The sequence below is a fragment of the Athene noctua genome, chromosome 1 (assembly GCF_965140245.1).
Source record: "Athene noctua chromosome 1, bAthNoc1.hap1.1, whole genome shotgun sequence".
NCBI classification, from domain to species: domain Eukaryota; kingdom Metazoa; phylum Chordata; class Aves; order Strigiformes; family Strigidae; genus Athene; species Athene noctua.
Window position 1 is genome coordinate 86,344,829 of NC_134037.1, and position 16,033 is coordinate 86,360,861.

At 34.4% G+C, this 16,033-nt stretch overlaps 1 protein-coding gene across 6 annotated transcripts in view; it reads left to right on the forward strand.

Annotated features, from left to right (window-relative positions):
• RYR2 (ryanodine receptor 2) overlaps positions 1 to 16,033 on the forward strand; it is a 431,008-nt gene that overhangs the window by 341,235 nt on the left and 73,740 nt on the right. For all 6 annotated transcript variants that reach the window (XM_074896823.1, XM_074896825.1, XM_074896824.1 and 3 more), the window contains 9 exons: positions 1,272 to 1,402; positions 3,161 to 3,481; positions 4,857 to 5,097; positions 5,526 to 5,613; positions 6,467 to 6,559; positions 6,903 to 7,073; positions 8,872 to 8,931; positions 13,156 to 13,290; positions 15,942 to 15,976. In XM_074896823.1, the coding sequence (XP_074752924.1) occupies positions 1,272 to 1,402; positions 3,161 to 3,481; positions 4,857 to 5,097; positions 5,526 to 5,613; positions 6,467 to 6,559; positions 6,903 to 7,073; positions 8,872 to 8,931; positions 13,156 to 13,290; positions 15,942 to 15,976 (1,275 nt within the window). The remainder of the gene's footprint in view (positions 1 to 1,271; positions 1,403 to 3,160; positions 3,482 to 4,856; positions 5,098 to 5,525; positions 5,614 to 6,466; positions 6,560 to 6,902; positions 7,074 to 8,871; positions 8,932 to 13,155; positions 13,291 to 15,941; positions 15,977 to 16,033) is intronic.

The following is a 16,033-nucleotide window of genomic DNA, read 5'->3' on the forward strand; positions in this document are numbered from 1 at the left end:
TCCAGACCAGCTCCATGACATGCCCTTGCTTACTTCATGGCAGTATCATAGGAAACATAATAAAGAATGGTAGGCATCAAAAGTTTGTAAGTAACAAAATACACATCTGTGGAAAACCAAGTTTCATTAATTTCATAAGGGATAGAAAATTATTTGGTCTTGGTATTTGTCAAATAAATGATGTGGCGTTTGTATGAAATATGTCAGTGTAAGTGGTAATTTTTGTGTATGGTTGTCTACAACCATTATTGCAAGTGAAAAGCATGTAGCATGCTCTTTGTGTATGGGATGGATATATGTTTTGGATATATGATGAAGACCTAATGAAAAAGAAAAAAAGGAAGAAGGAGCAAACAAGATAAATAATGTGGAAACGAAGTTAGATTTAACAAAATCAAGTTTAATGTGTTAGATCTAGAAAGAATATAAATTCTTAAAGTGTAATAAACTAGACTGAAGATGAATCTTGTTAAATCACAAGATCAGTTTGGAGGCCTTTTTATTTACTTGGAAGTTCCTGGGACTCCTGGATTTCTGTCATCTGTGTGGCTCAGCTTCAGCAGCTAAGGATTTCTCACATATCTAAAGTCCGCTTTGATTAACTGAATTTGAAGTCGGAAAAAATAGTTTTAAATATCCCTTGAAGGACCGAAGTGAAGTAACAGGGGAGACACAATTTTGACACATTTAAGGAATTTTGATTATCAAATAAATGTTGTCATACACTTGAAGAGCATAGAGCAATTTTTTTGTGCAAATCTTTGGGAGTTATTGATCAGTAGAAGCAATTTTCCACTCTCTGAAGAACTTGACTTTCATGCTAGACCAAGGTCTGATTATTACTATTTCTCAGAAAAAGAAAATTATATCATTCAAATAAAATGACAGTTGTATGTGGTCTCTTGGTCTATTCAGTAGTTTTTTATTAATAGTAGAGATTATAAAGTCAGTAAAGCTGAGAGGGAAGTAACAGAACAGAAGGCATTGTTATGATGCCTTTGGGTTTTCCCTGAATGTTCTTGATTTGTTCTCAGCTAAGTACGACAACTTTGTCATTTTTTTGTCTTAAATTTTCATTCATATATTAACAGAGGCTTGATGGACTTCAATTTCTGTTACCTGTTCTTGTGTTGATGATCCTAACAATGTAGTGGCTTATCTCTCTGAGATGAGCTTATCTTAGAATAAAAATAAGACTGTTATACAACTACTCTGAGGTGTAGACAGTCAACAAAGATGTGTACACTTATATGATGTTTGTTAATTCACAGGCAACGATCAGCACTAGGAGAATGCTTGGCCGCTTTCTCAGGTGCCTTTCCAGTGGCTTTTTTGGAAACTCACTTGAACAAACATAATATCTACTCAATTTACAATACCAAGAATGCGAGAGACAGAGCAGGTATTTCCAGAAAGTCACATAATGGTTATGAAGACACAATGTCACTATAAATGCTACGTTTCTTAAAACATGTATTTTTGCATACATTTTATAGTGCAAGAATTTTCTTGTAATCTCTTTATTGTATTTCTGTCCTAAAGACTTATGGACTAAGTCTCATAAAACCAATTATTTTACATTTCTAAAGATACTGATGTTTTCATTTTAAGATACCTTTATCAAAATATGACTTTGGCATCAATTTACTGAAGGGACTTCACACATTTTTAGTATCTCAGATATTATATATTTTATGATAAAATTATGTATTCTAATCAGTAACTTCAGTTCCTCAGTTTTCATTTGCAATATTGTGTCCCTAAAACATACATACTTGCAATTGAAGCAAAATACCTTTGCTTGCATTAAGTACATAATATACCCCTAGAAAGTAAATACTTTGCAGACTAGTATATAAATTGTTTTTTTGAAATACAAGACAGTACAGATACTTTCCAGTAAGTTTATGTATGTTTATTTTGCGTATACCTTTTTGTTCCATTCTGAAATTCTTCATGTTTCTTATGGTAAAATGTAGTTGTTAAATAAGGTCATATACACTACTTGTTTCTATGGTAAACCGAAGAGAAGTTACAGTAGAACTGTACAAAGTCTGCATATATGCTGGATGTGAATTATATCACAGATACATATAGGTGACGGTGTATAAAATGCCAATTTATAATAGCTTCGATTTTATAACTTCACCTTTATTTTTAAAAAAGGAGGCATAACAGATTTCTTCTTCAAAGACCTGTGGTGTCTTATCTTGAAAATATCAACAACCATGCTTACTTAGCCTATATGTTCTAGCTATTTTAATACATCTAGAAAAGCAGTCATCTGTACTTTCATTCATTTTTAACAGAAATTTGTATTTTTTTTCCAAAAGTTCATCAGGCTTTAAGGAGACACTCTGACGGCTGTGTAAAATGTATTTGGGTCTAAACAGGAGAAGAGACTGTTTTGGAAAATGACTAGCCTTAGACTATGTTGGTACAAACATTTGGATTCACAAATTGCAGGCTAAATTTTCAATATATACATATCTGTATATCTCGTATGTGTACATCACGATGATAGACATTCAAGAGCCAATAGTTGTGATAACAGATACTTATTTGTAGATGAACAAATCTGCCTCCAAAAGTAAAGGCAACTACAGTGCCTTTTCAGAGGAAGGAAATGGTAATTCAGATAACTTGAATAGCAAACATTTGCAATCAGAAATTCACCTCCAGCAGTCAGTTTCTTAGAATCTGCTCCATGTTAGGCAATGGAGGTTTTTTTCTTCTGTTAACACTCCAGGTCTCATCTGATGTTTTGTGGAGACTTGTTTCGTTGCATCATTTTGTTTCCTCAACTGAAAAGCTTATGTTGAAAGAAATACTGAAATTTAAGCTTTATTTTGAATATAGCAAGCTGCATCTGCTTTCTCTGAATTCATTCCATAATAATAACATTGTTGAATCTTCCATACAGGAATTATTTTTATTATATAAAGTTTTATTATTGAAGCTTATATATAAAGAGCTTATTGCTCAATGCTATAAAAGTACTCGGGTTTTATTGTTGTATTTGGGGGGCTTTTTGCTTGGATCAGAAGGACATAAATGTAAATAGAAAACAGAAGTTGTAAAGAATAGCAATTGAACATAATTAGTTTCCCTCTATGACTTAGTTTATTGATTTTTTTTATTCTAATTTTTTTTTCATCAGTTCTCAGTTTGCCTACTAGTGTAGAAGAGGTTTGCCCAAATATTCCTTCCTTGGTGAAGCTAATGGAAGAAATTGTGGAACTGGCAGAGTCTGGTATTCGTTACACACAAATGCCACATATCATGGAAGTAATACTGCCTATGCTGTGTAGTTACATGTCACACTGGTGGGAGCATGGGCCAGAAAACAACCCTGACAAGGCTGAAATGTGTTGCACAGCCTTGACATCAGAGCACATGAACACTCTGTTGGGTAACATATTGAAAATCATCTATAACAACCTTGGTATTGATGAAGGAGCCTGGATGAAGAGATTAGCAGGTAAGATGTAAAAATAAATAAATAAAAGCCCAAGCATGTGTGCGTATATCCAAAAAATACATGTGTGTATATATACAAACACACCCTGAACTACTCCGTATTTACCCTGCTAAATTTGGAGTAGAAAACTCATATTTTTGTTTTTAAACAATACAGATCTTGATGAACAAGAAATATTAAGTATAAAGAAAGAGCAGTGTAAGCAGTATGTTTTAATCTCTTAATAAGTACATTAGACTATTTCTTTTTCTCCAAGTATGCGCGTGTGCATTTTACAGTATATGAAATTAAAGGACTATAGTTGTTTAGCCCATATTCATTGTATAGCAAGTTTTTTCTTGCAGGCATTGCACAGTTCCTTGCTCTTCTGTATGAGTGCTGGTTCCTTGAAATATTGTTTTGAAGCTGTATATCTAACGTGTCTATTACAATGAAATGTGGAAATGCATGTCATTTTAGTAATCCTTACATTAACTTCATTGTGATAACACCTTAAAATTTACTTAAAACCAGTTTATTTCTCAATATTACAATCTGTAAGGAAATGTCACTTCAGTGTTGTGACTTCAGTTTTTCAATTAGGCTTTTTTATGACTTTCCAATACTTACTATAGTAGTAATTTCATTCATGGTAGCCGTCTGGATTCCTAGTCTTTTGAGGGTTAGTAATGTAATGCACCCTAAGTGTAAGTGGTAGCTGCCTAAAATTCTTCGTAGTCCAGTGGATATGTTACAAATGGTTTTGCACTAATAGGCCCAGATGAAGTGTTAATTTACATTCATTTTTATTAGTAGATTTGCAAAAAACTTGGGCTAACAAGTCTCATATGGCTGGTCGATGGATGGTTGAATCAGTCTCATTTCAGTCTACACACAAGTCTTGCATAAGAAATACAGACAGGGTGTTTCAGTAGGTTTGCAAATAACTAGAGCATGTTTTTGAGTTCCACTTCGCTCAATCTAGAACGCAACATTTGAAAAGAGGAGCCAGTGATGGAGAAAACTTGTGTGCGCACTATATAGCTATGTAGGTATCTACCCATATGTACCATTAAACAACTTCTACATTACTGAATAAAATTATGCAGGCAAATACCAGTCTGTTGACAGAATACCAGTGAAGAGTCATTTCTAGTTTTTTGATCTTGCAGGCTTAGTCTGTGAAGTTGTAATTCTGCCCTCATAGTAACAAAGTGAATTGACTGTGTGAAATCCTGACCACATTTAATTCTTGGCAAAACTTCTGCTGATTTCAATGGGGGCAGGATTTTACTCTGTAGCCTAGAAATAAGATCCAAGAAAGAGGGGAAAGATGAAAGTTTTTATTTATATTTTGTGGCTAGGTATATCTTACAATATTCATTGCCTTAAATAGTGTTTTCCCAGCCCATCATAAGCAAAGCGAAGCCACAGCTCTTAAAGACACACTTCCTGCCACTGATGGATAAACTAAAGAAAAAAGCAGCAGTGGTTGTATCGGATGAAGAACATCTAAGAGCAGAAGGCAGAGGTGACATGTCGGAGGCTGAACTGCTCATCCTAGATGAGTTCACCACTTTGGCACGGGACCTCTATGCCTTCTACCCTTTGTTGATTAGATTTGTGGACTATAACAGGTATGTGGAGAGGAATAGGTCAATAAATCTTATAAAATCTTTCTGTTTATTGATACCATCTCTTATCCCTTGAAATGTCTATCACTGAATTAAAGTAGCTTTTACTCAGCCTGACAGTCTTTGAGTTGCTCAAGTTGATGCTTTATGACTTTTAGGATGTGCTGGGGTCTTTTTCAGAAGAAAACAAACAAACAAAAAAATGTGCAATCCGAATCTGTTGGGTTTAGACCTAGGATTAATGTAAAAGGATTTTAAGGGTTTTGAAATAGGACATCAAAAAGCCAATGCTACCATAAAGGATTAAAAACATGCATGCTTGATTTTGTTGGCTTGTATGCTCGTAAAATGTTGAAAACTGATGAAAACTGATTTCAAAGCATAAAGCCAGTGAGGATCATCCACATTTCCACCCTTTTACCAAATTTTAGGGCAAAATGGCTGAAAGAGCCCAACCCTGAAGCGGAAGAATTGTTCCGCATGGTGGCTGAGGTCTTTATTTACTGGTCAAAGTCTCATGTAAGTAATTCCTTGGCAAATACTTGTTTTAATTAGGTTTCTTAGTAGGCAGATTGGTTATTTAGTGGTTGTGTTTGGGAAAACACATTTAATGACAGAAGTTGAACTGCAGATGGCAAGGTATTAATGACTTTCATTTTTCTGACACTTTTGAAATGCTCAAGTACCTAGGGGAGTTGATGGGTGTTTTGTAGCATAGTAGCACTTGGTTGTAGCTACTTTGCGTATAATTTCTGGTTTGTTTGTTGTGGGGCTTTTGGTTTCTGGTTGGTTTTATATATATATATATATATATATATATAAAAATATATATAAAATATATTTATATATAAAAATATAATACATATAATATATTATATTTATATATATTATTATTGCTATACTTGTGCCTGAATTTCACTGTAAGATTTATTATAAACATTGCTGTACACAGAAACTGGTTGCACAGTTGATAGATACTGGATGACTAAATTACTTGTGTATTTGTAAGTTTAATATTTTTATGGGGAAAAATTGGAATGGATGGTTTACTAATAAGGGAAAACCCAGACAATATTTTTATATGAATTAGAAGAGTGGGATTTTTATCATAGCTGTTTCATAGCCAGGGAAACATTTCTTTCTCTCTAACATAGAATAAAATGCAAATCACACAGCCCCCTGAATTATGTCATGTAAATAAACCTGGAATTCAAGGCCAGTATTGATCATCCATTATTTTTTTCTGTACTTGTCTTTATCTTAAGGATTTTACAAATTTCTAGTTAATTTATATGTTTATTTAAGATATGTTTAGATAGATTCCTCATATATTGTAAGTGCTCCTAACTGAGATTTTTCTATATATTTCCAGAATTTCAAAAGGGAAGAGCAGAACTTTGTGGTACAAAATGAAATCAACAACATGTCTTTCCTTATCAGTGACACCAAATCTAAGATGTCCAAGGTAGTGTAAAGATTTTTGTATTTTACTCTTTGCAGAGGGGAAGGAGACGGGAGGACTCCAGAGAAGCACTTTTTTCTTTTTTCTTTTTTTTTTTTTTTTTTTTGTAACAATATCTGTTGAAAAAACTGGATTGAGAATCAACACGTAGTTGTTTGAGAAACACAGTGGACTTTCAAGATATTGGTGCAAAATATTGGCAATTATATAAGAGCAGTTTCATTGGATAGGCTTGAAGCTGTATAGGTAGTAAGGAAATTTTTAAACGAGAGACAAGTACAGAGTTGCTAGTACAATTCTCTTATTTAATATTGGATTCTTTTTTCATCTTTGCCGTATGCTGCAGGCAGCAGTTTCTGACCAGGAGAGGAAGAAGATGAAGCGGAAAGGTGACCGGTACTCTATGCAAACCTCTCTCATTGTGGCAGCACTGAAGAGGTTGCTTCCCATTGGCCTAAACATTTGTGCTCCTGGAGACCAAGAGCTAATTGCACTGGCAAAAAATCGATTCAGTATGGTAGGTGCTCTTTTTCGCACTTCTAAAAGGAAGAAATATTTTACTAATGAAATTCTTTGAATATTTTCCCCATGCTCATTCTTACAGTATGATAAATAATCAAAACTATAATTCTGTTATCTAAAAGCACAATGGATGACTATGGTAGGTATTAATCTACGTATTGTTCTCATTTTCAGGACATGAAACATTTCAGTTTGGACATACTTATTTTCTAAATGACCAGTATATGAATAGACATTACATACTTAAATTAAAGTAATTATTTCTCTCTCTTAATTTTTAATGCTAAATTGTGTTTGTTATATTTTATGAATCTTGAATTAGGAAATGCAAATAAGAATTGGATGTTTCCTAACTTCTGTGCCTAATATCATAACTAATTCCTTTTGATTATTCTCTGAAGTGCTAAGGCTTAGACAACTGGCTCCAGCCAGAGTTGACCTATAGATGGATCCTGTATATTTTGTAACTGATAACCATTGTGTTAACAGGTATTATACTAAGTAATAACAAACCACCTATTCTGTTACATTGGAAGTATTGAGGTCTGACAACAGGCCCTGAGCCAAAGCTGCTAACTCAGTACGTAATCATTAGTGAAATATGTATGGAAGATGTAGCTATCTTGAATGTATCTTTAACTTTCTTTGTGTGTGGATAAGATAGATAACAGGGTCTTGGAGACAGTTGTCTGGCCCTGTGACTTGATGTGTGACCTTGCTCATAATCCAATTAGATAAGCAGGGAAGCTCCCTTAGCTTCTCCCTTGAGCCCTGGCCAGGCTCTGGGGGAATCTAATGTGAGATTGAAACCAGATATTTACTCTTAAAACAAAGGTGCCAGCTATTCTGGCTTGCTGATTTTTGGGTATATAAGGCAGGACCCGCTCACAGCGACTTTGGAAGCCTCACCTATGGGTGGACGCACCACGCAAGATTTCCCACTTGCAGGGAAAGGCTCTCCAAATCCTCGCTGTAACCGGGGCTCCCCAGCCACTACGGGTCTGGGTGATGGTAAAGTATGCAAGTGGTGATGTATCTTTCTTAATCACTATTTTCTCTCATTTATGTAGTAATCATTTGATTCATCACCTTGTATTTTCTTATTTGTTTAAGTGCACTATTCTGTCTTTTCTTACTATATGTTTTCTGTATTACTCTGTTATTTAGTTATCCCCAGTAAAATACGCCTACTCTTTTCACGCTGGTGTCTTGAGTTTAATTGGTATCCTTAATCAGCAAAAAACTCTCATGTGAATGCAAGAATTTCTGTAGGGATAAACTGTTTTAAAAGTGATTCTTGTAGGAGTAAACTCACAAGTTAATAATGTGACTGTAATTTGGAATAGACTCCTTTCTCAAGCTATGATACTTTATAGACCCTAGCAGGTTATGTGTCTTTTAGACAGGTGACCTGAACATTTATAAAGGATAAAAGTTTTCCAAAAGAAACAAAAATCAAATCAGAGAAGGCTGTGTTAATGATATTGGTTTTGTTTGGTCAAACTTTATTTTTTATATGTGTATGTACTAGTAATTTTAATTCAGACATGCATTTAGTGTGTTACTGTGGACAGATATGAATGATGCCATCCAGAACTTGTTCCTGTGAGCTCGGATATGGCTCGCTCTGGCCTGATACAAAAAGACTTATTGCCGCTGAGTTTTTTGTCAACATTCTACATTGTCAGTTTTATTCATCACCTGAACTAAGCCCAAGGTTGACATTTATATGAACAATATCATTTCTTAATTACCTTCTATTCCTAATTATATGATTTGTAATTTATTGACAGAAAGATACTGAAGATGAAGTACGAGATATCATCCGCAGTAATCTTCATCTCCAGGGCAAGGTAATCTATATGCAGTTTTAAAACATTTTTCTTCCTTTGAATTCATTTGTTGGTGCCATATAATGACAACCTGCCTTGGTTTGTTAGGATAACTTGTAGTCCCTTTTTCTTTTCTGATGAGTAACTTGTTCATGTCAGTTCTTAAATGTTAGGTTTTTAATGTGTTTATGTATGCTTTATATATAATAACACGTGGCACTTTGAATACCTGCATATGCACACCACCAATATGAAATTGGAGATGAAACCAAAGTCTATCACTGTTTAAATTCTACTTTCTATTATTTAGAATAGAATCTGCAAAATGCTCAAAGTTATTTTTTATCAGTTGGAAGTGTAAAGGAAAAGGAAGCTTCCACTTTGGCATATTCCATGAAGTGAAAAATCTCCACTTTGCTTAGTTTTCTTCCTGTTTTTCAGCTCAGGGAAAAGAAAGTATTTTAGAAAAAGTGTAGATTTTTGTTATCAAATTCCAACTGGTGCCAGATGAATAGCCATAGGGAAAAAGTCCTGAGCTGGCCCAGTGCAGTTGAGCTGTTTTATTAATGCTTCAAATAACAGCAAAGAAAAATCCATAATACAGAAGTGTAATAAAATTATGTACATTTCTTCTCCATTGAAGGAAGATGGAATCAACCCTATCGATGGTGCTTTATTTAGGCTTGTCTTTTACCTCCCCCCCCGCTCCAGGTTTTATTCACCTCAAGGAAAAAACTAACTAGTATTTCTTGTGCTCACTAAATGCTTACAAGAATGCTTACATGTGAATTGGAAATCAGGCGCTTTTTTTTTTTTTTTTTTTTCCTGAAAGGATATTTAAGAATCATCCAGAATTCTAGATTCCACTGCAATTCAGTGCATGGCAATAATTTTTTTTTTTTTTTAATGGCTTGGTAACATGATATTCTTCCTGAATAATATCTGAAGATTAATTTTCTCCCATCTTATGTTTTCTGTATATCTCTGCAATGTCAAGCAACATTATGTGAAGGTTGGGGTTTCTGGGAGTTCACAAGAAGATACGTAATTTTGCAAAATTAACAATTAGTGGTTTTCATAATATACTACAACTAAAAGTCCAATAGCTTTAAATTATGGGGATTGCATTTAGAAAAGTTTACCGCTAAAAACAAAAGATTTGGTTAAATCCTAAAAAACACATGAAATACTTACCCTTATGTAGTAAATATATGCTGAGAAGCAGAAGAAACGACACAGGCAAAGTGCTAGGAGGAAAAGAGATTTTATGAAGATCTTCCTGAGCAAAACTAAAGCCATGTTTATGCCATCAACATACAAACCTTAAATGTGGTGTGATTTTGTGTGTGAACTTCAGTAACATTTTCTTGATCAAGACAGGTATTTCTGTTCTGAAATATTCGGTATGTGTGTATTGTCATTTTATGAGCCATGCAGTTTTAAGTCTTGACTGGCATTTCATGCTGCTTCTTAGCACTTCTCTTACTGTTTTAAATACTTCAGTTTCTATTTTGTTTCTTTGGGCTTACATTCTGCATACTGCTATTAAGAAATTTCTGTCACTGCTTTGTTGCCTTGGAGTAATGATACTTCTTAATACCTTCATCTGTGCTTTCTCTTCAGAAACTTCTTTTGCTTCAGTTAAAAGTTTGCTATTGTTCAGCAACATATCACCTCCTCTGTTTATAACACATGATGATAAAAGTATTTTTAAATTTCCTATACTGATGGAATTTCATGGTGCTTTGATAATTAAGAAGAAAGTAATCTTAGCTAATCCAAAGTACACAGTTACAGATTTTCCATTTGTAAACTTTTCAGCAGTGACTCTGGATTTTCATAATTGTAAAATGAATTCCCAACGGAAGATGACATTCTGAAAGGGAACCCCATAATACATAACTAACAGAGCTAAATAGGCATTGTACCTAGCTTTATTTTATAGCATTTATACACTGTTTTACCAGCTTTAAAAAGCTCTGGTTTTGACCTGTATGTGAAAAACAGTCAACTGCAGACAAAATATGGTATTTCTAGGACTTCAAAACTTCAATTTCTTGTTGTATTTATTATCTTTATTATGATTTGTTATCTATTGCTAAGCAGTTTGTTCTCAGTGGCTTGAAATATATATTTGCATGAATCATTTAGTACTGATACATTCTAGAGTCCACATTAAACCAAAGTATGTAACGTATTTAAAAGTATAATGTATAAAGTTAAATTCAGTAGTTATACAAAGTACAATATAATTTATTCCACAATTTTCTGAATCCATTAGTATTCAGTCACTATTGTGACTGAGTCAAGTACATGTCAGATACAGTGAAGTATATTTCTTGTTCAGAAAAGTTATGCCAATGGGCTGTATGCATAGCTGCCCTTTCATTGTCTGATTGAATCAGGCATAAAAGGAAAGTAGGCCAAATGGTCTTATAAATTTAAATTGTTATTTAATACTATGAATTAATATGTAACTTAGTTACAATGGTGTTTGTGTAAGGTGGCTTTCAAAACAGGAAAAATACCACTTTTTTGAAATGTTGCTTTTCTTCCAACCATAGCAATATTCTTTCTTCCAGTGGTATTTTCTGTTAACAACTTTTGCTTCTCACAGACACCATGGCCTCTCATTTATGTTAGACCTAAAATGTAATTTATCTTGATTTCTTTTTGGAAAACTGCACTGTTTGAGAATCATCCTTCTGAATCTTTAGCTCTTAATGTTGTGGCATTTATTTCATGCATTTGTCTACCTTTGTCTACTGTCTTCACCCTGTTTCTGTCTTTCCTTTCCTTGCATGCCTGCATGCTGTTACTCAGTACCAAGCCTTTTATTTCAAGAAGCTGATGATGAAACTTGCATTCATTTTGACATGGATGAAGCTCAAGTCACCAAAATCTTCTTCCAGCCATGCTAATTCACACCTTGAAATGTCAACTGCTCATACCCTTAGGAAACTACCTGTACAAAAAAGCTGTATCTTGATAGAATGTGAGGAGTCCTCAGACCAAAAGACATCTCCCTCCACTTGTGATTAAAAAGTCTTTTGTGGACTATCCATTCGTGATGATCCAGTCAAATGCTCACACAAAGGCTGTGGATGTGGCAGTTGTTAAGAAATGGAAAAGCTGAAGGGTGAAAGAAATGCCTGCCAGTTGTAGCTTTCTAGGTTGTAATAAGCTATTATTGGGTGACTGCGTAAGTTTATAATCATTCCTGGAACTTCAGTAAACTGTGTGTTGTAAATGTATGGTAGAGGTGAATTAGCATTGTTGACTGATATTAGGCACAAATTGAAATTGTGATCCACAAAAGATGCTTTAGAAAAGTAAGTGTTGAGTTTAAGCCCTGTTTGAATCTGTAGTGTTTAGGCTCCTAAATGCTCTAGGAATCCAGGCCAATGTCATGTAAACCTAAATTGAACAATCAGGAATGATCACTGGTCACAGCTCTCAGTAAAATGGGTTACACATTGAATTTTTCTTCAGTGTCATTGGCACAAAAAGTGGTTGCAAAGTATGTTGCATCAGTGTTGATTAACAGAAGCACTGGGTAGACAAAATGAAGCAAAAAAGAGATTGCTAATGGTAAAACAGAGAATCACAGATCACTGAAACTGAAAAACTGAAATGTCAATAGAAAAATTTAAAAACCCATTTTGCTTCATAAAGTTCTTTGTCATTTGTAGGCTGATAAGCAAATGCATCTTGAATTAGTTTTTAATAAATTAACATCAATTTTTAGCTAGTCATCAGTAAAATTAGGATTTTCTAACAATTGGAAAAAACTAAAATGAAAAAAATAAAACTAATATTACTAATTTCCATGATTGGATAAGTAATCCCAGCTAGTAGAGCAATAATTTTATTGTTGTTTGATTTAATAATGGAAAGTCAGTGTACAAAGTTATGTCTGTCTACCTCATATTCATTACTTTTCCTCAAATAATATAATCATTGCTGGTGCCAGTGCTATTTGTTGGCCCATGATCATTTGCTCTTTGTATGGTTATTAGACTTTTAATTCTCTGGGAGCTGTCAAGAAACAGTGCACAAATCAGTCTTTATTTTAGTTCTCCCAGTCAGTGTAGTGAACACTGTGTATGGTTTAGCCATGTAAAGATGTGGGTTAGCCATATGAAGTGCTTCTATTGTCCTTTGAAGCAATTTCTGTACTAATTAAACTGATGACTGTACGTTTGGAACATTTTGCCTTGACATGTCAAATCTTTTTTCCTGCAGCTTGAGGATCCCGCCATTAGGTGGCAGATGGCACTTTACAAAGATTTGCCAAACAGGACTGAAGATTCCTCAGATCCAGAGAAGACTGTCGAAAGGGTCCTTGATATAGCTAATGTACTGTTTCACCTGGAACAGGTTAGACACGTTTTTGCAGTTCCATTGATTCTTAATCCAAACAAAAATATTCAGCCTTTCATTTATATGTTCACTAGCTGTATTTAATGTTATATCTTCTTTTTTTTTCTTTTGATGGCCTTTGTTTACATATTTTGCCTTGTGTTTTGTAATCTAATCAATGTGGACATATTGATCACACTGTGTTTGCAGCAGCACCAGCAATTATTTATTTGGAAAAGGGCTAAGAAACTGATACCTATGTTTTAGCTTCCTTCTCATGCATTTCAGCCAGCAGGAAGTAATCACTAAATTGTCCATAGACCATGAAATATGAGTAAAATACAACTTAATTATTAAAAAGATGGCTTTTTTCAAGATATTCCTCCTCAGATGAGATTCTTGAATATTGAAGTAGCAAGAAGTTTAAAGCTGCCTACATAAGTTAGAAGCTGCATGTTGTAGCTGTATGGAGCAGGACAGTCAGATGATTTCATACACAACTTCTGTAGTGACGGTTTTAGAAAGCTATTTACTATGAAGTAGTTAAAAAAATTGTAAGAAGAATGTCCACTTGACAAGATGTTTATGAAAGTTTCTGTGAATGTGGGCAAGAATATATGCATTTAGAAAATTAAACTGCATTGAAATTCATAAAATTCTTAATAATCTGGAAGTTTTATCAAGAGTGCCTTTTGGTGGCCCAGCAAACTGCTTACATACATAAATTCAGCCTCATTCGTGCTGATGCAATGATGAATACAAACCAAGGTTAACCAGACCAGCTCAAGTATTAGTTCTGGCATTCAAGAAATAGTAGAAGCAGGGTGGAGGAATGATTTTTCTGAGACAGTTCTGGAAAAATCTTTAACTTGTTTCAGAATCTGGCATGAAGCTCTTTTGGTTTTATCTCATATTTTTTGCCTAAATGTATGAACTTTCCATGTGACCTGGGCCACAGTAACTTTCATTTTTAAAATTCCGTAACTTATTTTGTGTCTTTCATCCCACTAGCACTGATAGAATTTTGTCTTTTTTCTCTCTGATTAAACTTGTCCCCAGAAACAGGTTAACCAAGAATAGATGTTGGATTTAGGTGTTTGTTGGTTGGTTTTGATTTTGGTTTTTTCCTCCCCTTGGGACAAGAGTCTACTACTTATCTTTAAGTTTTTAATTATTTAAATTTTGAAATTAAAAAAATATCCAATGTTGGTACATTTTACAAGTCAAAGACTACTTGATAAAATTAGTTTTCCCATTTTACTCACTGAATTGTTAGCTATTTTCCACTTTAAGTTTGTTCTGTGTTTTCTAGGCTTTCTTTTTTAAAATGTACTGAATAAATAGCATGTTAACATTAAGGGTAATATTAGTGGCAGTAACACTGCTGGTTACACCACAGGCAAAATTTGCTCAGGATTTTTTTTTTTTATTTATTTTTCAAAGAACATTTGAGAATTCAAAGCTCTCTTGCCCTCTTATTAGATTAGTTGGTTTCACTCAGAAGCTTGTCATTGGTTTTCAGACCCCTTGTCAGGAAGTTTCCATATTGTGACGATATCACTGGTTCAGTCAAGTAGGAATCTGAAAGATATGTGAAAGTGCTTGTATATACACTGTGCAGCACTTGGTTGCTAAAAGTGACTTTCAGAGACCTTGGAACGTACAAAGTGTGTTGATGTGAGTACCTGTGTCCCAGCTGTTGCATTATACAACTCCTCTTCATGGAGTTTGCCAGCCTTAATGTGGACTTGCTTCAAGTTCAGCAGCCTTAGTCAGTTTGATAGAAGAGGATGAAGAGGAGTCACTAAATTTTACCTGTTACTGAATATGTGTGCAAGCAAAAGTGATAGAATATGGAAGCAAATCATGGTTAGCCTACTAGAGAGAGAGGGACAGGAGAACAGGTGTTGATTTGAAAGGGTATAGGTTGGCTATGAGGAAGGAAAAGTAGAGGAAAACTAGAAGCGTGGGGGGCAAAAGGTCCTCTTCTTTACCCTGGTTTTATCAAAGTTAACTGAGCTGAAAAGAGATTGATTAGCATGTACAGAGTTGCGTAATTCAGCATTAGACTCTTGTATTTGAGTTCAAACAGCATATGCAATCTCTTGATTTCTGGCATTTTAGCTATATCATCAAGTATATAAATTGGTTAAGCTTGTGTGGAGAAATTGTTCAAGGCAGTGAAACTCAAGGTATGATCCTTGTGTTGTCCATGTTCTGTCATGGGATCAATCTCACAGCATATATAATCCAGCAGTAGTACAGAACAGGATGAATTCCCATTGTAATACCAGATCAACATTGCAGATCTGATCAGACTTGAACAATGACTTGTAGTGAAGTAAATGCTGGCTGCTTTTATTCTGCGTACTTTGCAGCTATATGTTTAAACCTTTGGCCTCACAGCTTAATTTATGTTCTGTAGGCAAGTGCTCAGGTGCTTTTGTTACTGTAAGGCGTGATTTGGTGTCTTTAAAAATAATGAGTGTGTGAGCACTGGGTCTGTTTTTATGATAGTCTTGAGTAATCCTTTGCTCTCTATATGCAAATATTCTGTTCTCCATATATACATACTCTGAACGCTTTCCTTATTGCACTGGCAAAGATCAGTTCATTCTTTGTATTTTCTTTCCATGCACAGCTAACTTCTTTGTTTTTATTATTTTCAGAGATCTGCTTGCGTAGGCCGAGGCTATTTCTTTTGGGAAAGTATAGAGGGTTTTATAGTTGTTTGTGAAGATATTACTAATTACCTAACTTT